Source organism: Mytilus trossulus, chromosome 6 (genome assembly GCF_036588685.1).
Source record: "Mytilus trossulus isolate FHL-02 chromosome 6, PNRI_Mtr1.1.1.hap1, whole genome shotgun sequence".
Taxonomy (NCBI): Eukaryota; Metazoa; Mollusca; class Bivalvia; order Mytilida; family Mytilidae; genus Mytilus; species Mytilus trossulus.
This window is the reverse complement of record NC_086378.1, coordinates 43,238,549-43,264,158: the sequence shown is the minus strand read 5'-3', so window position 1 is coordinate 43,264,158 and position 25,610 is coordinate 43,238,549. Positions and strand designations below refer to the sequence as shown.

The 25,610-nt window shown below is 31.4% G+C and overlaps 1 protein-coding gene across 1 annotated transcript; it reads left to right on the top strand.

The window, feature by feature from the left end:
* Positions 1 to 3,415: 3,415 nt before the first annotated feature.
* On the top strand, positions 3,416 to 19,322 carry LOC134723434 (protein kinase C-binding protein NELL2-like). Its single transcript, XM_063587046.1, has 13 exons — positions 3,416 to 3,520; positions 5,872 to 5,997; positions 7,433 to 7,567; positions 8,774 to 8,788; positions 9,969 to 10,086; positions 12,618 to 12,769; positions 13,329 to 13,460; positions 13,835 to 13,861; positions 14,624 to 14,738; positions 16,650 to 16,837; positions 17,403 to 17,531; positions 18,660 to 18,773; positions 19,232 to 19,322. The coding sequence occupies exons 1-13, from the start codon at positions 3,460 to 3,462 to the stop codon at positions 19,279 to 19,281; spliced, it is 1,362 nt and encodes a 453-aa protein (XP_063443116.1). The 5' UTR covers positions 3,416 to 3,459; the 3' UTR covers positions 19,282 to 19,322.
* The last annotated feature ends 6,288 nt before the right edge of the window (positions 19,323 to 25,610 follow it).

Here is a 25,610-nt window from a genome sequence, read left to right as displayed (position 1 = left end):
TCTTTACACCTATTTAATATTTGTTTTATCTTACTTGACCGAATACCAAGATGTCCAACCCTAGAGTTCGTTAATCATATAATCCGGAGTCGATCGTTTGTAATATGAAAATAGTCTTAAGTCATGTAGATTTATGTCATTTTCTTCTACTTCAGTTATTTTTTTTTCTTTTTACCTTTAAATACGTGTACCAGACTTAAAAATAATACAATTTACTAAAGACTAAGGCTGTTCTACCACATGAATAGATTAGCTTATCTGTGTTTGGCAAAGCTTTTAGGAATTTTGTTTTCAATGCTCTTACCTTCGTACTTTATTTAGCCTTTTTAACATTTTTAGCTCACCTGGCCCAAAGGGCCAAGTGAGCTTTTCTCATCACTTTGCGTCCGGCGTCCGGTGTCGTCCGTCGTCGTCCAGCGTCCGGCGTTAACTTTTACAAAAATCTTCTCCTCTGAAACTACTGGGCCAAATTAAACCAAACTTGGCCACAATCATTATTGATGTATCTAGTTTAAAATTTGTGTTTTTTGACCCAGCCAACCAACCAAGATGGCCGCCATGGCTAAAAATAGAACATAGGGGTAAAATGCTTATAACTCAAAAACCAAAGCATTTAGAGCTAATCTGACATGGGGTAAAATTGTTTATCAGGTCAAAATCTATCTGCCCTGAAATTTTCAGATGAATCAGACAACCCGTTGTTGGGTTGCTGCCCCTAAATTGGTAATTTTAAGGAAATTTTACTGTTTTTGGTCATTATCTTGAATATTATTATAGATGGAGATAAACTGTAAACAGCAATAATGTTCAGCAAAGTAAGATTTACAAATAAGTCAACATGACCAAAATGGTCAGTTGACCCCTTTAGGAGTTATTGCCCTTTATAGTCAATTTTTAACCTTTTTTCGTAAATCTCCATGATCTTTTACAAAAATCTTCTCCTCTGAAACTACTGAGCCAAATTAATCCAAACTTGGCCACAATCATCATCTAGTTTAAAATGTGTGTTTTGGTACCCGGCCAACCAACCAAGATTGCCGCAATGACTAAAAATAGAACATAGGGGTAAAATGCAGTTTTTGGCTTATAACTCAAAAACAAGAGCATTTAGAGCAAATCTGACAATGGGTAAAAAAAATTATCTGGTCAAGATCTATCTGCCCTGAAATTTTTAGATGAATCGGACAACTCGTTGTTAGGTTGCTGCCCCTAAATTGGTAATTTTAAGGAAATTTTGCTGTTCTGGGTTATTATCCAGAATATTATTATAGATAGAGATAAACTGTAAACAACAATAATGTACAGCAATTTAAGACTCAAAAATAAGTCAAAATGACCAAAATGGTCAATTGACCCCCTAAGAAGTTATTGTCCTTTATTATCAATTTTTAACAATTTGCATAAAATTTGTAAATTTTTTCTAACATTTTCCACTGAAACTACACGGACAAGTTCATTATAGATAGAGATAATTGTAAGCAGCAAGAATGTTCAGTAAAGTAAGATGTACAAACACATCACAATCACCTAAACACAATTTTGTCATGAACTCTCTGCTTCCTTTGTTTAATTCACATATATCAAGGTTAGCGACACAGGCTCTTTAGAGCCTCTAGTTTATTCGAACGTCACTGATGAGTCTTTTTAAGACGGAACGCACGTCTGGGGTAAGTATGAAATTTCAATCCTGGTATATATGATGAGTTTATTAACTACGAACAGTTTAGTGTCAATCTGGTATCTTCTTATCCTTTTTAAAGTGAAAAACAATTGTATATCTAATAACTACAATGTATTATTAAAATATTAATATCTAAATCAACTGCTGATTGTACGAAAAAAAAAAGTTCGGAATACTGTTAACCAGTTAACCAACTTATTTTCGCAGATACTTTATTTCGCGTTCCACCCTTTCTATCACACTTCGGGATTATTTGCGATTCTTTAATTTTCTTGATGTAGTTGAATACACAAGGTCTTAGTTTTTTATATTCGCGTTATTTTTCTGCGCGTGAATTTCGGGAAAATAAGTTGGTTTACAGTAATTGTTATTGAAGGACTTACCACAGACGTAAAACAAATAATTATTACTGTGAACAATACATTCCGTTGTCGTGAAATTAGTTCATTCTAAACAGTTAGAGCTAATCAAAAGTAAGGAGTCATCCAAAACCTCAACTCAAAATAAATCCAAAGCTGTCTGAACTTGTCAGTGTTGCTTTTGTTCTCATATACATTGTATATGTTTAAAATATTATTTTTTGTTGAGTAATTTTCTTTTGTTATAAAAAGAAGAATTATTGATATTTTGAAATATAGTTTAGTGGTTCAAATCTTAAGCGAAAACAATACATCAAATGACCTAACAATTATATAAAACGAAGATAAAACGTGGAACCTTTATTATCTCAATGTAAGTACAAATGACCTCTTAAAATCTCCGATAGACACGCGTTGTGTGCATAATGGAAGTTCTCCTGTACATTTACATATTTCTAACAGTAAGAACAATAGCTGGAACAACAGGTATGTGTTCTACATGTAAGATAATGTGCGCGTTCAGTCTGTTTAACACCCTCTCAAAATGTGGATAAACTCATCATAGATACGATAATTAAATTTTGTATTTACGCCAGACGCGCGTTTCGTCTATATAAGACATATCAATGTCAGAACGCCTCTAAAATAATGTTTCTGTGAAAGTGTGAAAGAAATAACATATATCTCGCAAAGGCTGGAAACAAATTTCCGGACAGACAAATAAACTAAAAAGCTGGGCAATAAAACCAGATTTGAATGAAAAGTCACCAAAGTTAAATATAAATCATAAACTTGGTGTATGATAAACACCAAATTGTACCATATAAGACATTGACACATATTATGTACACCTATGCAACTTTGACACATACTTAATACGATGCAGTAAATTGAAAATGAATCTTATTATGAATAGACTAGAATAGACTAGAATATTCTAATATTGAAGTGCAATCGGAATTATAACAAACAATACCATTCATATATACAAGTAATGTTCAGCCAGCCAAAATAGGCTTATGATGGACTGCACTGTACATTGTTTATCATTATTAAAAATAAAATAAATAAATACATATAGTTCAAATTTACTTGCAAATTATATCAAGGCACGTTATCAGTTGATCACAGATTGTCTGATGGTAAAACAGTTCAAGATAAAGTTAGAAACAAGGTTGCTGTAATTACAAATAAATGTTTTAATTTGATGTTCGCTGGTAGTCTAGTTAAGTCTATGTTGTACTTATCTCGGATATCATTGAATAATGTTGTTCGTTATTGTTCAAATCTTAAGCGAAAACAATACATCAAATGACCTAACAATTATATAAAACGAAGATAAAACGTGGAACCTTTATTATCTCAATGTAAGTACAAATGACCTCTTAAAATCTCCGATAGACACGCGTTGTGTGCATAATGGAAGTTCTCCTGTACATTTACATATTTCTAACAGTAAAAACAATAGCTGGAACAACAGGTATGTGTTCTACATGTAAGATAATGTGCGCGTTCAGTCTGTTTAACACCCTCTCAAAATGTGGATAAACTCATCATAGATACGATAATTAAATTTTGTATTTACGCCAGACGCGCGTTTCGTCTATATAAGACATATCAATGTCAGAACGCCTCTAAAATAATGTTTCTGTGAAAGTGTGAAAGAAATAACATATATCTCGCAAAGGCTGGAAAACAAATTTCCGGACAGACAAATAAACTAAAAAGCTGGGCAATAAAACCAGATTTGAATGAAAAGTCACCAAAGTTAAATATAAATCATAAACTTGGTGTATGATAAACACCAAGTTGTACCATATAAGACATTGACACATATTAGGTACACCTATGCAACTTTGACACATACTTAATACGATGCAGTAAATTGAAAATGATCTTATTATGAATAGACTAGAATAGACTAGAATATTCTAATATTGAAGTGCAATCGGAATTATAACAAACAATACCATTCATATATACAAGTAATGTTCAGCCAGCCAAAATAGGCTTATGATGGACTGCACTGTACATTGTTTATCATTATTAAAAATAAAATAAATAAATACATATAGTTCAAATTTACTTGCAAATTATATCAAGGCACGTTATCAGTTGATCACAGATTGTCTGATGGTAAAACAGTTCAAGATAAAGTTAGAAACAAGGTTGCTGTAATTACAAATAAATGTTTTAATTTGATGTTCGCTGGTAGTCTAGTTAGGTCTATGTTGTACTTATCTCGGATATCATTGAATAATGTTGTTCGTTATTGTTCATAGCGTTCTCAAAACAGCAAGAGATGGGACTCGTCCTCTATTAATTGAGACTGGCACATTTTACAAAGGCGTTGGTCAAATAGCACATAACGAAATCTGCCATTTTTGATCTCTAAATGTAAAGTTCCGCTTCGCATCCGGGCTTATTTTTATTCTTAATAGACAAATACTGTTTGCGACTTATATGAACTAAAAACAACCACTGAACTGCCGACTACTTATTTGAGACAGACAAATTAGGAATGTGGTGGGGTTAAACATGTTATCAGTGCTCAGAATATACCCTTATCTAGAACAATTGTGTAACAGCACACTATAAGAAAAAAAAATGTAGAAATCAGTAGCTATTGGCTTGTCTCAAAAGATTGATAAAGACGACAGAAAGCATCGAAAAGAGAGTACTCACAGTTTATGAAAGCTAGTTCAAAGCCAATTACAAATAATACTTGAATCATGTTTTCCCAAACTAAAGTTAAGAAGCATTAAGTACACATTAAAAGGTTTTACGGTAAAGACGGTATAAAAAATCTATAAAACGAATGGTCATAAGAAAACAGTACCGACATAATGTAGAATAATAAGTTCGCGTATCTGTACTGAAGCAATGTATGTACCGATTAACAGGTTATCTGCATGTTGATATCGTAAAATATCAGCTGCGAGACATACTATGAAGCTTTTTGTCGAGTGAGCGTATCGAACGAGATCAAAAAGCCTTCATATAATATCAAGCAGCTGATATTTTACAATATCAATATGCAGATAATCTGATAATCGATTTATGTTGCTATATTTTTGTGTTTCAGAAGTGTTTTCTTTGTTTCACCAGCACACAAAAGATGACTTGATAAGTTCGGTTCAAAATTATTAACGTCGGTTCAAACATTATGACGTCGCTGATATGTCCGGGTCAAAATTATTAAGGCCGGGTCAACGTATTTGACGTCACAAACACATGATACGGAATAATATTAAAGCAACCGCCTCTCCTGATCCCAAAACATTATATATAATTGTCTATTTTATTATTTTAGCTTGCCATGACCATTTAGTGAAAATGTATATGTGCATATGAATATTGTCCATTGTCTATTGTCATATTTGTACAAAGGTTTATATTGCTAGATGCTCCATATATTGAATACAAAGCCTGATGTTACGAAGTTCTCACCTGTCCATTATGACACTCCTTGGTATCATTTTCAGAACCCTTTCTGCTTATAAAAATGCCGTTTTGTTTATCATATCAATTTTTCACTTATAATGAGTAATATGATAACTATATATGGTATATACGATTCTTACAAGATCTTAATGTCTGTCAGTTAGACTTCATGATACATTGACATCGTTTCATGTGTCTATGATGTATGATGGTCTGGTCAAATCTATGTAGTCAAACAACGTATTTAAGACGCTATTGAAATATTTCAGTTCTTCTATAACTCAAATTCATTATATCATTAAATCATTGAAATATTCCATGATGTCAATAAATACAAATCATGCATAGTTCAACGAGGCTTAATTGTTTAAAACATATTCACTGCAGTCACAAGACCAGTTGATCCATGCAAAGACAAAAATGACCACTGTAATCAGTATGTCAGTGACGTGTGTACTACCTATGTTCCATGGGCAACGGATAATTGTCAAAGGTTCTGTCAATTTTGTGCACGTAAGTAGAATGGATGTTATTTTTTAAGAATATATATAAAATAAACTTATAAAGGTTTCAATAAATGTTTGAAATAAAATATGTAGACAACGTCTGTAATTGCACGTGATTTGACAGATACAGATTTTAGGACGATCTCATAGAAATTTTTAGGAGAGTCTTGTCTCTCTCATTAATGCGCATTTCCCTCAAACGTTATACAGAATTTGAATATATTTTTTTTTTTAAGTATACAAAAATGAATATAAAAAAAATTCAGCTGTAATATAATACGGGATGCCGGCGTCACACGTTGGCGTATAGACTGGCGTGCACCAAACGTATAGAGAAAATGACAAAGTCGGTATACGTTAGTTGCACGCCAGAGGATCGCTAAGCAATCGTTAAACGTGCATTTCTTAAGTTTGACGCTCAGATCAAAATTGTTATAAAGCCAAACAAGTACAAAGTTGAAGAGTATTGATGATATAAAATTCCAAAAAGTTGTGGCAAATACGGCTAAGGTAATCTATGCCTGGGATAAGAAAATCCGAAGTTTTTCGAAAAATTCAAAGTTTTGTAACAGGAAATTGACCACATTATTGATATTCATGTCAACACCGAAGTGTTGACTACTAGGCTGGTGATACCCTCGGGCACGAAACGTCCAGCAGCAGTGGCATCGACCCAGTGGTGTAAATAGTTATCAAATGTACCAGGATTAAAATTTAGTTCGCCAGACGTGCGTTTCGTCTACATAAGACTCATCATTGACGCTCATATCAAAATATTTATAAAGCCAAACAAGTACAAAGTTGAAGAGCATTGATGACCGGAAATTCCAAAAAAGTTGTGCCATATACGGTTACGGTGATCTATGCCTGGAATAAGAAAATCCTTAGTTTCTCGAAAAATGATAAAAAGGATCAAATAATTGAAATTCATGTCAACACCGAAATGCCGATTTCTGGCCATAGGCTGGTGATACTATCAGGGGCGAAACATCCAGTAGCAATAGCACCAACCCAGTGGTATAATAAAGGTACAATGACTATTATGTAATACGCATGTAAGCTACTGAACATTTTCTGAACATTTTTCTGAACATTCACTGTACCCGGGACTTGAGTATACATTTATCATTCAAATCCAATGCCTATTTTATGTCCTCCTTCAGAAAATTAAGATTTCTTTGCTAAGTGCGTCCGTTGTGACTGTGTAAGATGAGTAACTACGTAGTCTAGTTGTCATGGGGAAGTTAAAAGTCGATAACTCCCACACACAGAGCGTGTCAGACTCTCTCACAGAATAATCATTGTTTAAACAAAACGAAATGGAAAAAAATATAACTTTCTGAAATATATTCAATCAGCAATCTTCCGTTCATTTTGTAACTTTTGGATCGTTTATGTTTTAGTTCCCTTGCTGGGAAGACAATCTTCTATTTCCATTTTAGCTCTGTACACGACAGCACCACCACCATGTGAAAACAAACTGAGTACCTGCTCTGACTACAGCATAGATGTTTGCCATGACCCACGTTACTATCCGTGGTCAGAAGACAAGTGTAGATTGCACTGTGGATTGTGTGGTAAATAAAAAGCTAAGACTAAGGTTCACGACAACATACTGTACAGCATTGTGGTTAAAGCGATATCATATTTAATAAAAAGAATGAACATGCTCTTGTAGATGATACAATTTTGGCATTTTAACTCATAGGATAATACCTTAGGATATTATGCATGGTAGCTGGCTTTCAAAAAAGTGATACCATATTACAGTTAAATACATTAAAGCTACCTTTATTGTTTTGATAATATTCGTACCGTTAAAAAGACAAAACCATTACATTAAAGTATATTTATCTTAATGAATTTAAATGCTTAAATCCAAAAATGTATCATTGCTTTTGAAAAGGTTTTCAAAACCGTATTCATGGTGTTTATACTTCGGAGATTGTTTTTTTTTTGTTTTTGTATAATTTTAAGCTTTCTACATACATGTTCTTGTTGGTCATTTTGTTTTAACTATTGCCATATATTTCTTTCAGAATTTTTTTAAATTTTTTTTTAAAATATATAAAAACTTAGTTCAATTAATATTCAAACTGGCGATTGAAATAGGAACATGTTAGCCGCTTTAACTTGCAGTGAAGTGAGAGTGTTTGCTCCGTACTGTAAGCCTCACTGTGAATTTGATAACAGCAATAAACGCGTATATCATACTGTTGCGAATGTTTTGTATTGTCACATTAAACATAAACTTTTCTTATTGAGGTATACAAAAAAATTAAATCCTTTTGAAAATAAGAAGTGAAGTTTTCAAAGTGAAGATGAAAGTATTGAGCTAAATAAAGACAAACGAATGAAAAAAAATAAAATAAAATAAAGTGCCTTGTAGAGGTTTTGCAGTGTTGTTATATGAAATCATAATGGTACCATTGGAAACAGATTTGCAACAGTCATGACATTTAGACGGCTGAATTCTTAGTTAAAAGTAAAAAAGTATAGATAATTTAATTTGATTATTAAAAGGCATTAACAGAGCTCATTTATTTTGTTCAATTAAGCATATAATAAGCAAGATAGGAAAAGTTTTCGAAAGTGAGCAGCTTTTGTGTATCGAAAGAGTATCCCAGTTTGCTCTATGGATGGCAATCGTTTGGCTACTGGTTAGAGGATACATTTATGTAACTGTTAATAAAATTTACAAAAAGTCTTGCTGGCAACAGTAAAATATTGTGTAATGTTATTTTGATAAAATATATTAAAATCTGATTTATTATCTATTACAGGCGATACCGGATTCTGTAAGTAAACATAAAGAAGTTCCTTTTCTTCGGGTGAATGGCGTGTCAAACTTTTACTATTGTATTTTTTAATTCATCTATATGCTGTACTTTAAGGTAGGATTTTTATTTAACGTGCTATGACGATTCTCTTCTTTAATAGAAATCAGTGGGTGTTTTTAAGTCAATTGACTGAATGTCGTTAACAGACATGGCCATTCACTTTGTAACATAATTTTGTCATCTATTTTGATAATTCTAGAGATTTCGAGATGCATAAGAACAAAAGAAATCAAAGTGACCGGGTGATACAGAAATAATAAAAATGTAGAAATTGATTCTTCAAAGAATATTATCACATGGCAGCCTGAGTTCGAATCTAATTATCACCTAAGGTTATGAAAGAAAGAGTACAATGTATGTAAACATTCGCATCTAGTGTGGATTAAAGTCTTTGAAACAAAACAAAAAGCGTCTTTCAAAAAGCCTTGTAGGGATATGTATAAATACGCACTTCACATATTAACCTAAAGCGTTCTTTGTGAAGGTCAATCTCTAGAAACATCGAAGCTATCAAGTGATATTTCAATCTTTTGAGACGTTAAACATGATTTTTCTCTATTCACGTAGTACAGCAAAAAAATATTACAAATCTCCGAGACGGTAAAATTACAACCGTCTTTTCGGGTCCGATTGTCAAAAGATAATTCGACAAAAGTGTAGGGGTGAAGTTCCGCAAAGCTAAGTTTCAAACAACCGTTAGCCTTTGTAAAGGACATCAAATTCAAATTCTTTATTACCTTGAACTTTACAGTTCATCGGTGTAAATACAAGTTTTCATAGTAAACATGTAAACAAACAGAGAATGTTCATGTAATATTGTCTATCACCATGTTTTTGAACGAAAATCGTTTAAAAATGAAGAATTACTAAATTATAACGAAAACAATCGTGTATCATTCCTTTCATGTTTAATCAACAGAAGTTCAGAGATAAAAAGCAAAATCGTCAAACAGACGACAATTCACCCAGGTGGGGGGATGGGGGTTTACAAGTTATAGTACTTTACGTAAGCTAGATCATTGGAGGTCAAAACCCACTATGCTTCGAAAAGCCTATTTATTCTATGTAACATACATGCTTTTGAGGGATGAACGTTTGTGATATAAGAAAGTATTTTTTTTAATTTTGTTTTTCTCAGTCAAAAAATGCCACTATAAAGGAACAACGTACAAGGAAGGAGAAACATGGACTGATGGATGTGATTATGAATGTGAATGCATAGATGGACAAACTGGAAGATACACATGTAGCAATAAGTACTGTATTACTATTAATATATTGACAATCTCCTAATATTATACTAATTTTACTCGCTCAACATTCAAATGATGATTCTTGTGAATTGAATCTGTCTTTAAGGTCAGAACGATTTACTTCAATAAACATACATTTAAAATAAAATATAGAAATAAAAGTGAAACTTATTTTTGAATTCGAACTCTTTCTTGAAAAGAGTGATATTACACAAATAAAAAATTGCAATCACAATTTATTGATAGATTAAAATACATTAAAAGAAATCTTACAGGAACACAAGCATGTTTTTTTGTAAACTCTTTATTTTTAGCTCACCTGGCCCGAAGGGCCAAGTGAGCTTTTCTCATCACTTGGCGTCCGGCGTCGTTAACTTTTACAAAAATCTTCTCCTCTGAAACTGCTAAGCCAAATTTAACCAAACATTGCCATAATCATTATTAGGGTATCTTGTTTAAAAATTGTGTCCGGTGACCCGCCCAACCAACCAAGATGGGCGCCATAGAAATGCAGTTTTTGGCTTATAACTCAAAAATCAAAGCATTTAGAGCAATCTGACAGGTGTTAAATTGTTGATCAGATCAAGATCTATCTGCCCGGAAACTTTTAGATGAATCGGACAACACGTTGTTGGGTTGCTGCCCCTGGAGTGGTAATTTTAAAGAAATTTTGCTGTTTTTGGTTATTATCTTGAATATTATTATAGATAGAGATAAACTGTAAACAACAATAATGTCCAGCAAAGTCAGATTTACAAATAAGTCAACATGACCGAAATGGTCAGTTGATCCCTTTAGGAGTTATTGCCCTTTGTAGTCAATTTTTAACAATTTTTCGTAAATCTTAGTAATGTTTTACAAAAATCTTCTCCTCTGATACTACGTGGCCAAATAAAACCAAACTTGGACACAATCATCATTCGGGTATCTAGTTTAGAAAATGTGTGGCGTGACCCAGTCAACCAACCAAGATGGCCGCCACGGCTAAAAATAGAACATAGGGGTAAAATTCAGTTTTTGGCTTATAACTCAAAAACCAAAGCATTTAAAGCAAATCAGACATGAAGTAAAATTGTTTATAAGGTCAAAATTTATCTGCCCTGAAATTTTCAGATGAATCGGACAACCTGTTGTTGGGTTGCTGCCCCTGAACTGGTAATTTTAAGGAAATTTTGCTGCTTTAGGTTATTACCTTGTATATTATTATAGATAGAGATAAACTTTAAAATACAATAAATGTTCGCAAAGTAAGATCTATCAATAATTCAATATGACCGAAATGGTCAGTTGACCTAGGAGTTATTGCCCTTTATAGTCAAGTTTTAACAATTTTTTCGTAAATCTTAGTAATCTTTTACAAAAATCTTCTCCTCTGAAACTACTGGGCCAAGTTAATTATAGATAGAGATAATTGTAAGCAGCTAGAATGCTCAGTAAATTAAGATGTACAAACACATCACCATCACCAAAACACTTTTTTGGCATGAATCCATCTGCGTCCTTTGTTTGATATTCACATAGACCAAGGTGAGCGACACATGCTCTTTAGAGCCTCTAGTTTTATTTTTCATGTTTATCGTAAAAAAATAAGTATAGAGTTGAACTTTTGGTAAAAAAGTATATAAAAAGGGAGAACTATAACCTTTTAAATGGGCAGTATCTACAAAAGTCATATTTTAAGGTTAAACTGATACGCCGGAATTTTATGGATATTCATTTTGTAAATGGTGAACATCATTTGTCCTAGCCTTTTCAGTATTCGTATGAACGCAGCTAAGAAGAAAAAAATAAGTTTTGTGGAACATGGTGTTTTTACCACCAAATTCAGTATTTTGACCGGCTGTTCGGTGGAGTTTGGCCTCTGTTGCATATCTATGATAAAAAAATTATTTCAAATATGAACCTATTACAAATGAGACGATTTCAATTTTGAAATTATCAATTCCATCCACCTTAGTAGTATTATAACAACCTCACCTGCATATGGGATGTATATGTCACACTTGTTCGGTATTCAAGAGCTTGCAGCTCCTACTCAGACTTTGTAAAACGCCAGCAGAGTCTGAGAAGAAAGTTGAAGAACCAGGGGTATATCAAAGAACGTATCGTCCTTTTTCTAAAAAAAAAAATCAAGACTTTGTTGAGTTGATAAATATTCCGTATCAACATCACAAATAATACACGATGGTCTTGAAGTATATTTTCTGCATACTGACGTTGTGTATCATCTTAGTACGTGTGAAAGTGTTCTTTTATTTGTTTTTATTAATATTACTTTTTTTTAGCGTTTGTTTCTTTTTTGTGATATCCATTTGACGTGGCTCTGTACTTAAAGATCCCGTCATTGCACATGTGTTGTTTGCATTTCTTATTTGCTTTGTCCAAGTGACTTTTTGTGTTTCTTTAATGTCTTTTCGTTTGATGTGTTTGATCTTTTGATTTTGCCATTTGATGAGGGACATTCCGTTTTGAATATTCCTCCCAGTATTTTTGTAATTTTACTTATAATATCCTAAATATTTTTTCTATTTCAGGTGCCCAATATATTTTGATTTACCACAGAACTGTTCATTGGTTCAAAAATCAAACCAATGCTGCAAACAGCCTCAATGCAGCACAAACCAACAGACTCAAACAATAGCAAGTTCGTTTGAAGGAACAGGATCAATAAGTGGAAAGGGAGCAAGTATGAACAATATTCCGATTCCCTTAAGAATAACAAAGTTATAAGCACACATGTATTTTCCGTGTTACTCTCTTTTCTGATAGTTAAATGTAGATCTATTGTTTAATATATATATTTTCGCGTTTCATACTTTCACTTAACCCATTCCTGCTTATGTATATTTCATGAAAATATTGTGAATTCAACCTTATTGAAACAACTCATATGATATGCCCTTCGTGGAACTTGTCTTCTAGTTTGAAAGCTTAATTGGTTAAATTTTGAAACCATCTGTTGAAAGACCACAACACCTGCTAAAAAATAAATGATTAGAAATGCAATGTTTAGCAGGACATAACAAAAAAATATATAAAGATTGAGTAACAAGAACTTCTATAAAACATGAGGACAAACTCTGCAGCTTCTGAAATTTGAAAACAGTCTCCCCTTTAATGTATTTGTCAGCTTCCTTTAAAGGAAAATAAATCAGTGATATTAATTTGTTTTAATAAACATATTGCTAAGCATTTAAATGATTAAATTGGCAATAAATAAGGATTTTGTTTTGTGTGTATTTCAGGCCGACCAGGAGAGATTACTCCTCCACCTTGTGGTGACAAACTAAGAAATTGTCATCAGTATGCCGCAAATACTTGTACAACATATGCTCCCTGGGCAAAAGCTAATTGCAGGCAGTATTGTAACCTTTGTAGTAAGTCTAGAGCTATGCAAATTTTGTTTTAAATCTTTTAAACTCTTTAATTTTTAACTGTTCCTGTCAATTTCTAATTTATTGTTGATAAATTTCATTGGTGGATTGGTAATGTAATAGAGCCAGGTTGTCATATATAATAAACAGTACCAAACAATCTAATTTGCAAAAAGACTAAAGTTGGCTTTAGAGAATACAATAAAAAAAAAGTTACATGTCTAATGTGGCTTGTTGCGATACATTTTTCTTTCCTCTGTGTGTATATATACATGTTGGTATAGTTTGAGAACAATAATTGATTATATGAAGTTTCAATTACAAGTTCAGGTAAAGAATATCAAAATAGTTAAAGACAAATTACTATCTATTTGTAGATATAACCTCATCGCCTGGTAAGGAAGGTATGTAATTTAAATAAACACTGGAATATTTAAAGGCTCCCGGAAATAAATAAGATATATATGTTGTCCTCGCAGTTTCCATTTGTTCTTCTGTTTTAGACAATTTTTCGAAGAACAATATGGCATGTGTCACTAGTTGAGCAGGAATTCCTTTTTCTTAATAAACTCATCATAGATACCAGGATTGAAAGTTTATATTTGCGCAAAATGCCCGTTTCGTCTACAAAAGACTCACCAGTGAAGCTCGAATCAAATTTTTTAAAAAAGCATAATAAAGTACGAAATTGAAAAGCATTGAGGACCAAAAATTCCGAAAAGTTTTGCCAAATAATAACTTCTATTTTGAATTTTCCTTTTATAGCTATTTTAATTTTTATAAATTCTTTGATGTTTAATTTTAAGAGTTCAAAACTGTTTTTAAACGGGTTCATTTTCTTCGGGTTTAAGACTGATATAGCGTCCTGCCTACACTGCTTGTTTTAGTTTAACTTGTGTTCTTACTATGATGTCGTCTCTCGAATTATAATTAGGATTTATAACTTCATAAACGTTTTCAAGCTCACACAAAATATGACTTTCAGTGAATAGTCAAATGTTGATTGCAACTGTTTAACTTGCATATTTATCATCTCGTGCGAAGAAAGCTGTTAGAACAAATGACTTGTTGCAGACACTCTGATTCTAGGTTGTCAGTTGATATATTCAAATTTCGCACAATAATTTAAAGTTAGCAATAATAAGCATATATTTATGCCTTTACAGATAAGTGTGTGTTCAATAGGGAAATCTACAGTCAAGGTGATAAATGGCAGGTTGGTTGTGATACCCAATGTGTTTGTGATGATGGTTTATATGGATACTATAGATGTTATAATATGTAAGTTGTCAGTTGTGATAGTTTTTTTCATATACAATTACTACATTCACAGCGAACCAATACCAAATTACTAGAACAAAGTACTATTTAAATGTACAAAATGTACCAACCCTTTATTATTAGGGGATGGCGATATTTTATCTAACCATACGGATTTTGTTTTGTATTCTTGAGGCACATTCTATCCTTAGTTGTATTTCTAAATAGTTTTATATATTTGTTTTGTCTTTTTGAAGCTAATTGAAATTTACTTTTGAAAATTATGCAACATTACATAAAAAGATTACAGATAACCCTTTTGGGTCATAACGCTCTTCACAAGTGTTGGCTCTTAATTATCCGTGGTTTTTAAATATTTGGCTTTGGTGTTGATGATGATGGGTAACCAAGAAAACCGCTTCGAACAATTACAATTAGCAAAATGTTGAGTTTTTAATAGTAAAATGATTGTGTAAGAAGATTCTGTATGAGTGCCAATGAGACAACTCTCCATTCAAGTAAGAATTTGTAAAAGAAACAATTATAGGTCAAGTATGACCTTATACACGAAGCCTTGGCTCACACCGAACAGCTAGCTATATGGGACCCATATATGACTAGTGTTAAACCATTCAAACTTAATAAAAACGAATGGCTTAATCTATATAAAAAACGAGAAACGATAAACACGTAAAAACCATATCAACAAACGACAACCAGTGAAAAACAGGTTCCTAACTTGAAACAGAGGCAGCAGGTTTAAACGCTTTAATAGACTTTTAAACAATACTTTTGTATTGATCTTTACCTTCGACTGGTGTCATGGGTGAAGCAGAATCCGCTTACTATTCCAGAGCACTTGAGATCATCACCGGTTTGTATTAAGGTTCGTATTGCATAGTCTTTATTTTTTCGATCTTGTGTTTTGTATATTTCGATCGATTTTCGTTTTTGGCCAATGTGTTGTCAGTTTGTTTTCGACTTATTATGTTTGCATGCTCCTTTAAGAAGAGTATTGAATAGCTACACAAAATATTAATCCACTCTGATTTTGCATTGTCAAAGTACGTAGTTGTAATTGTTTCTTGCTGTTTTATTTTTTATTGAAAAAAGAAGTTTCCTCTGTTCTACGTTTATTTTTTTCCTTCTAGGCTTTTTTGCATTGCGAGCTTTATCTATCTAATATAGATAATCTTGATCTAAAGGTGTCTTTGATGGTTTATTTGCGTGTTGTTCTTATATCCAGTTCTAAAGTTTTTGAAACAAATTCCGATATCTGTAAAGATCAATGTTTTGGTTATGACGTCGTTTTAATAAAGATTTATGAAATATGTAGTGTCCTGTGAAGTGGTTTAATTTGTTTTTTTTTCCATTGGATTACGACATTTGATTGTCTCTCGTTGAATATTTTTAACTTATGTTACTATACCCAAATTACGCCCTTTGAAAATTTGGGTTTGTCCAGAATTTCCCCAATATACCAAGCCGACTTAAATATGTGGAGTCACAGAAATTTCAATATTCTATGCCGATATCTTTGGTATCTGGCTGTTTTCTAAAGTTTTTTTAAAACTTTTTTCTAATGTTCTTTATAATCTTTATGTCTTTTTGTATAACTTTCCAATCATTTGTAAGCTTCGAATGAAGGTTTATCTATTAAAATAAACGTTTAAAGCACAAAAGAATATGCATATGCAAATGTACCGTCAAGTAATCCCAGGTTACCTCAGGTTCTCCGGATAGAAATTTGTACTTGCTCCACATACTTTAAATGATGGAGGAAACTGAAGTAAACAAGATGCTCCTGCTAAGTATTACTCTTCAACTATCGAGAAAAAGAACTGGGTAAAGAATTTTAGAACATGAGCTTTCCGAGGTCATCTGTGACGTAGATACGTAGTTTTAATCTTTTGATGATGTTTATTTTATTAGCTGTCCTACCTATTCAAATTTGCCCTCTGGGTGTAGTGAAATGAAGAAATCGGGAGACTGCTGTCCAACAATTGTTTGCAAAACTGGATATCTACAGACTGCATCAGTTAATTCAGCTTCGATTGGCGGAAGCATAATATCAGTGAAAAATATTACAAACTTATATACCAAACTAACTACTATTTCGGGTTTGTAAAAATAGTACATATATTATATTGCATGAGATATGCTGAATGAACGTAGAAACTGGTGAAATTCAGTAATAAACATGTGACATGTTATACAAAACAATATATGTGTCAAATGAAAATACTCAAATTTGTTAATGAAAAATTAGCTATGTACATGTGCCTCAGCCTTCAAAATTCTCGTTTGATGATTTAAAATGCAACGAATTAAAAGTATCCCCAAAGGTCAACAAAGATGTATGTCTAAATCTTTCAACAAACTGATACTACGAATCTACAAAAAAAGTGAAATCCTAAAAAAAAAAATCAAAAGAAAATTCAAAACAAATGGCTGTATCAACAACTAAAACACATCAAACGAATGGATAACAACTGTCATATGCAAAATGATGCAAAAAATAATATTTATCAGCCCCCTGCAATTGAATTTTAATATTTCAAAAGCAAAAAAAAATGTTGTATCCTGCATTATTCTAATTTGTTTGTTGGGATTTTTTAGTTTGAACATCTTTGGATTCAAGAAAATCAAAAGTGAAATTAAAAGTTATACTTATGTTTCTAATAGCAAAAACCTCGACACAACCAAATTCGTTGACACAGTGTATTGATTCTACATTCATTAAATGTAGTGACAGTCATATATGTAGGGATACTTACTTGAGAAGATTATGTCCAGTAACATGTAAACTCTGCGGTAAGTTCTGAGTGAAAGCTTAATTTTATTTATATACAGACAAGGTTCTATCAAAATGTTATAAAATTTATATTTTCTAATCATTCGAAATGTGTAACATTAATGATTTTGATTGTTTTTCAAGAAATCTTTCGTACCAATGATTCTTTAGATTTTTTGCAAATCGCTCTTAAAATTCCGAATAAACTGCGATTGGAACTCTTTTCAAACGAACCTGTAATTTTTACAGTTAACATTTACAGAAGTCACTAATTTGGTACTGACATGATTTATAACAGCCATTTTTTTCAATTGTTTGTTTATTTATTTTGAATTATCAACCCTCTCACATAAAGTTGACTTAAGTTGGATTTGGCTATAAACTTTATATCCTTTTCGGTCGAATGAATCTACAAATGTTTTGTATCCTATACATCCTTGGCTTTTAATTATTCGACTTTAAGCGTTCCTGGTGAAGGAACATGCAGAAAAGAGCTTTGGACTCATAACATTTATAACGTGCTGTAAGTTGTTTAATTCTTAGGCTTTTGAATGAAAGCGCGGTCGAAATGTTTTGCGTTTACCCGTTAACAACAGTTGCATTTAACAATCTAAGTTGCGTTGATATTTGCGAAACTATAGAAGCTGCAGGACACAAGAATCAAATCAAGAACCATGACATATTTTGTGTAATAAATTTGAACCAAGCTTACATTCAGCATCAAAATAACCTTTGTTTGAAAAAAGGGACAAAAGATACCAAAGGGACAGTCAAACTCATAAATCGAAAATAAACTGACAATGTCATTGCTAAAAATGAAAAAGACAAACAGACAAACAATATTTCACATGACACAACATAGAAAACTAAAGAATAAACAACATGAACCCCACCAAGGACAAGGGGTGATCTCAGGTGCTCCGGAAGGGTAAGAAGATCTTGCTCGACATGTGGCACCCGTCATGTTGCTTATGTGATAACAAATCCGGTAAATAGTTGAATTCGGTAGGTCAAATTTATGTTTGATACATGAATTAGTCCGCCAATTTTAACGTCTTGAACTACTTTGTGTTGTCCTATACTGCTTAAAACAGTTCACGATGAACACTCATGAAAGATGTAAGTTTGTCATTGTACGTTATTTTTAGTTCAGACAACGAGTCCGCCATGTGTTGATGTTACATATATCGACTGTGCCGACGGTCATGTTTGTGGTGATGCATATCTTCGACAAAAATGTCCAGTTACATGCGGCATATGTGGTAAGTATATTATTTCCTTACTTATTTAAAGACAATTATATATTTGCGTCTTGGTGTACACTTCATTTAACTGGTTTATTTAAAATATGGCAGCAGCAGTTTCATAGATAAGAAAAATATACTTTTTTATGATTTTATTTTTTTTTTTTTTTTTTTTTTGTTGTTCAAAAGGGGAAAACACAAGAAAACAGTTAGAAGGTTAAATGCATTAGAATACTATAGAGACTGCTACATTCAACCTTTCTGAAATAACTTTACAGACGAAGAAAAAGTCATAATATACCCTAAAACCTTTTTTCTTTACTTAATGTTTGACATATTACAAATAGTATCTTATGAACAGACAAATTGTTAGATTTTCTTCTGCAATAGTATCAGTTTTCTCCTTCTGGTGATTTATGATTTCAATCAGGAATTTGATTAAATATGAACGAAAGAATTTTGATTTTCGATTTCAGCTGGATCAGTGAAAAATACAACTCCTACATGGATCGCAATTGGAAAGTAAAAGCTTCCTTTATCAACTATTAAATTGCCTATATATTTTAATAGCATTTCAATTCTTTAACCGCAATGTTTTGTATAGTTGATCTAAAATGAATTGTTCTGAACACATAAGAAGAACTTAGATTAATTGTTACATGAGTACAAAAAATGAAAAGCCCAGATATGCATAAAGTTTTGATTATTAGGCTCGTTATCACATCAATTATACCAACTTATTGCACTAGATGCGCATTTCGACAATAAATGTATCTTTAAGTGATGTTCGAGGCCAAAGAAATCAGAGATATGCATCATGGAATGATTTCGAAAATCTATAATATTCCTGTTTCTATGTGCAGCAGGTGCCATATTATTTTTAAATGTTTACCGTGGTTATAAAACTAAAACAATAAAACTGAAATGATTTATAACATATTCTAATTTTAAATGTACAACCGAATTGTCAGATTTCATACATATCAGCTGTAAGTAGTTTCAAATACATTTATTACTAATCTTATGTTTACTGTTTAAAGGGAGAAGACTGAGACTCTATTTAAACTGAGTCTATCTCAATATGATATAAATCTCTCTAATCAAATGTTTAAATATTGCTGCTCTTTTCGATATGTAGAAAATTTATGAAACAAGACAGTATGATTGTGATTAGATATATATAAAAAAAAAGATATAAAAGAGTCATTCAAACTTGTAAGTCGAAAAACACACTGACAACACCTAGAAAAAAAAACGAAAAATAACCACGAAAATACGAACGAAAGTCTACATAGAAACTGCATCAGATTTCGTTGTGTCTAGTTACGTAGCTTTTGGTTTGATAAACAGTGAATACCACACTATTTTTAATGCTACGTTTTAACACATATTGCCCGAATAATATTCGCAAAAGAAGTGCTACTTTTCTCAATATTCTATGTGCTGAATTAAATCAACTTGATACTTTTTTTTTTATCTTATTATGTTTTACCTTTTCTTTATGCGTGTGGTTTAATGCTGTCATTAGACTGTGAGTCTAAATAAATCTATCAACTTAAGATTCGTTTGACTTTCTTTTCCTATTCTTGCTTGACTTAAAAGTAAATCACAAAAAATTAGGATTTATTTTTTTCGAATGAAATCAATTTAGGATCACACATATCAATTTAAATCATTCATACCGCACATGATTCTTTGTGTCCTAATTTAGATAGAACACGGACCAAATCGAACAAGTCGAACACGGTTTTGATTCCGGAAAATAAAAAAAAACCCATCGAAATAACTTAACACGACCATTATGTTTTTTACACACTTACTTGAGTAATCAAATCATAATACTGTAATATTTTTAACACTAGCATAATGAATCAGGTAATATTATACAAAAGAACTCTTTCCTTAATGTTTTGGTAAATTCTTTAATAAAGTGAGCTTAAAAGCTCTTAGCTCAAAAGATTCCTGGACATAACTACTCACGAGGGGCATACTGATGTTATTGTGAACATGGATAAGAGTACTAGTTTTCTGATTCAAAGAAATTTATATCAGGAAGTTTAGTCGAGCTGGCATATAAAAAGAATGCTTAATTAAATGGCAAAATCAAAAGCGCAGACACATCAAACGAATGGATAACAACTGTCATATTCCACTTTACAATCTCATCGATATACTCTTCGTAAGCACATGCATCTAGGAATATATTTGAACTGGAAACAATGGTACAAAGGTTCATTATCAAAACTAAAAGGTTTACAAACTAATGACTCACACAATAAACCTGTAAGGATTTCATCTTATCAGTTGCATTTTTTCTTTACTTTTCAGTTCATTATATAACTCAACTGACAATATCAATATTCTTATTATGTAACAGAGCATGTAGTTTTGATTTATTTGTGTATAATGTATTTAATTTACCAAGGAAACAGATTAATATAAGCAATTGTTGCTTGTTTCTGGATCCTTATTGTGTATGTGTTTATAATTTATACTTGTATTTACCATAATAAAAATATTGTTTACACTAACTGGAAACAGATAATATAAAACCGTTAGTCCTTTCGATTTCAATCTTGAACTCATCTACAACGAAACAATCAGGCAATCAATCAACCAATCAATCAATATATTTCAATCTTTCTTTTTTTGAACAAATTATGTATTGCGCCTTTGCTATTACAATTTATTATTTTACTGGTTTTAAGTTAGTATCCTTAAGATTAGTTTACCATATTGTTTACGGACGATCGAACTGTTATTATATAACCATGATAACCTTATTCACTATGCATGTATTAAAAGTATAACCTTTTATAGAATATAAATACTCAAGTGTCCTAAATAAATGAGTGTAAATACGAATACACATAGTTTTATATTATTCAATGGTCCGGAATCAAATCCGTATATGTATTTGACTTGCTCCGTGTTCTATCTTAATTTGGGCACGATGCATCATGTGCGGTTAGGATAGTTTGTTATTTATTTCATTCGTTAGGGATGTAACACATACGATACATATTGGTGAGTATAAATGTTTGAATAATCAATTCATTATTTTATATGTCGAAGTGTATACTATATGCATTCTTCTGTACAAATATATATTTATGATCTTCTTTTTAAAGACAATTACAACAAAAGTCTTAGTTTATTCGTTCACACGTAATTGCCGTGTTGACTATTGTTATAATTGACAATTCTCATTTTCAAATACAAAAATGTCCTAATTAAGCCGCATTACATGCATTGCCAAAATAGTAAATTCCCCTTCTATTTTGCTCGGAAGAGTGGTTGAATTATTTTCTAGTGTGTGTTTCGTTGTCTCTTTTAATTCCAATAAATGAAATGAAAAGTGGAAATATTTTGTTCCATCCGCAAATTGTTTGTTTCTTAAAGGTTTCTACTATTCTTTTTTAAAGTTAAGGTTTTGTTGTGTTAAAGAGATCGATTTAACTGATGACTTTCTTTCAACATACCAGCTCGACTAAACCTCTGATATGAACTTCTTTGAATAAAAAAAAACTGGTACTCGTATCCATGTTAAAAATCACATCGGTATGCTCTTTGTGAGTATTTATATCCAAGATTTGTTTGAGCTAATTGGTCTTTTGCTCATTATTTCAAAAGAATTTACCAAATCATTAAGTGAAGATTTATTCGGTCTAATATAACCTTATTTATCATGTTTGTATTTAAAATATTACAATTTTAATTATTTGATTTCTCAAGTGAACTTTATAAACGATTGTGAAAATATATAAACATGGTCTTAAATTGTTTAATTTTCCGGAACCAAAACCGTGTTCGATTTCTTCGATTTAATCCGTGTTCCATTTAAAATTTGGGCACAACGCATCATGTGCGGTATGGATAATTAAATTAATATGTGTGATCTGAAATTTTATTCGAAATAGAAAAAGACTATTTTTATACGGAAATGTCCAAGTCAGGAATATGACAATTGTTTTCAATTCGTTTGATTGACTTTCCGTATAGATTTTCCTTTGAGGTCAGTATTTCTGTTATTTTATTTTAAGATACATTTAATGAGTATAAATATTTGGATAAAAAAATGATCATTTCAATAAAGATTTGCACACAAATTATTATCCTCGCTTCTAAGAAAACTATAATTATGATAGTGTAATTAAAATACTTCAAACGTAATTATGATGTTGAAATTAAATCAATTTGTCTTGTGTTTGACAATTTTTATTTTCCAATATAAGTCTCTTTCTTTCTCTCTTTCTCTTTCTCTCTCATACGAATGATTTATAGTTATACCGATTTGAAACATTTTATATTTACCTTTATTGAGTTCAAGTTTATCAAATGACTTGATTCTGTCATGGCCTTTCCAGCTCGTTACTAGAAATTTTGGGACAACTTTTTTTAGAAATGTTTCACTTTTGAAAACTTTTCAATGGCATTTTTGTTTAATCTTTTTTATTTAAAGAAATCTTTAAAAAAACTAAAAATATTTATTTGGTTTGAAACATTGTCCTGTGAAACATTTATTGGACATCAGACATTGATACATATAAACGTGTGCTAAAAATGTAAACATGTTTGTTTCTTTACTACTAGAATTATGAAACGCAAAATGGGACATTAAGTCATCATAGCACATCAAAACACAATACTTTTTTTACACAATGCCTTCATATTTTTCATCACATATCATCTTGATGTTATACTGGTTCATTTGATAGTTGACCTGCTCTAAACTTTCGTCATATAATTTTCTGGTGAATTCTGTGTATTCAGAAACGAATCTTCCTTTTCGTCCAAATGTTGATTTTCCTAACTTTGAAATGATATTCTGTTGGCTTGATCTTTAGAGTGTGAATTTATCATTTGGTTTGACATTGTGTCTCTTCAGAAGTGAACATATTTCAATGCCACTTGGTTTTTATTTCATGAATTCTAAACGTTTGAAACTTTGAATCAAATATTATAGTGCATTGTATCGTTAAATAATCAAAACGTTAATAAGTTTTTATCCCAAAAAGGAAAAGCAAAGAAATTTGTTTCACTTGCTGGAATTTAGAACCCTCCAGACATTTCACACTCTAATTTTATTGAGAACATCATTGATAAAGTAAAGAACATTTGACACTTCATTATTTCATCTTTCAATGTGACCTTATACACTTATTGACCATGAATTAAATGATACTTCCGTATGAAGGGATTCAATTATTTCAGACAAGATTAAAGTTATGTTCGTTGTCAGTGATTTTGTATGATACTTGGTATAAGTATTGGAATTATAATGCAATGCAAATTGCATAAAAATTTGTTACTTGAAATAGATTTAAGTTATCTTTCTTAATCCACAAAAAGTACAGAACAGTGTATTATGTTATTTAATATCCTTGACGATATCACTATTTTGAAATGCAAAATGTGATTCTAAGCCTTAATCGCACAGCACAAGACATTACCTTTTTAAACAATGCTTGCATATTTTATTTTTTTATGAAATATCATCTTGGTGTTATACTGGTTTGTTAAATCTTTAAAGTCTAGCTTTCGGTTTTTTAATTTTCTGATGAATTCTGGATACATAACATTTTTAGAAACAAAACTATTTTTTCGTCTAAATGTAGATTTTTCCTTTCTCTGAAATAAAAATCTGTTGATTATAATTGTAAGGTGTGAATTTTTAATATGGTTTGAAATTTGTATCTCTTCAGTAGTGTTTCACATTTCAATGTCGGTAGGGTTTTCTTTCATGAGTTCAACACATTTGAATTGCATATGTTAGTACATTGTATCGTGAAATAGTCAAAACGTTCATTAGTTTTATCACAAGGAAGGCAAGTGGGGAACTTTTATTTCACTTCACGCTAAAATTTAGAACATTCTAGACATTTCACACTCGAATATCTATGAGAACATAAAGTAAAGAACATTTACGACTTCACTGTTTTACCTTTCAATGCGACATAATACACATATTGACCAAGAATTTAGTGACACTCCCTTCTTCTGCGACGCATTTGTTTCAGGATTAAAGTTATCTTCTTTGTCAATGATTTTATTTGATATAAGTTTCAGAATTATGATTCAATAAAATTGCATATTTGATTTGCATTTGACTAAAGTTATCTTTCTTAATCCACAAAAAGCAGAAAAAATTGCACTTTGCTATTTATTATCCTTGTCGAAAAAATCTATATTTACACTATAATCGTTACATTATATCCATTTTTCGTCTCATTTTATAGATTTTCTGTTGTCTTTATCTACCTGACTTTGTAGCATACTATTTAGTTGGAAGATTTAGATATTAAACTACTGATCTTATTTCTTGTGATTTTTTATACTAATAAATAAAGTACAGTACGCTTATATTCAAGATTTGTTCATGAACATCCAAAAACATCGTCTATAAATCAGATTTCATTTAACAAAAATAATTCAGTTTTATCTTTTTTTGGTCTCTATGTATATAATAATAAAAATGAAAAGAAAGAAGTTCTCTAACAAATGTTATTCTTGCTGCATTTTTGTTAGTTCATGAACGTTTTCTACTATTGTTAATTTTAGTCCATAATTACAGATGTCATGTTTTAATTCTATATGCTATGTTTGCCATCAATTATGTTTACATATTTTTTTGGTTTTTTTTGTTGAATCACTCCCATACTGGCATTGGAACCCCATCTCCTTTTTTTTAAACTGATTGAATAATATCGGCACAAAAATGCTGAACTCCAAGGAAACTTCAAAATGGAAAGTCCATAATCAAATGGCAAAATTAAAATCTCAAACCCATCAAACGAATGGACAACAACTGTCCTATTCCTGATTGGTACATGCATTTTTTATGTAGAAAATGGT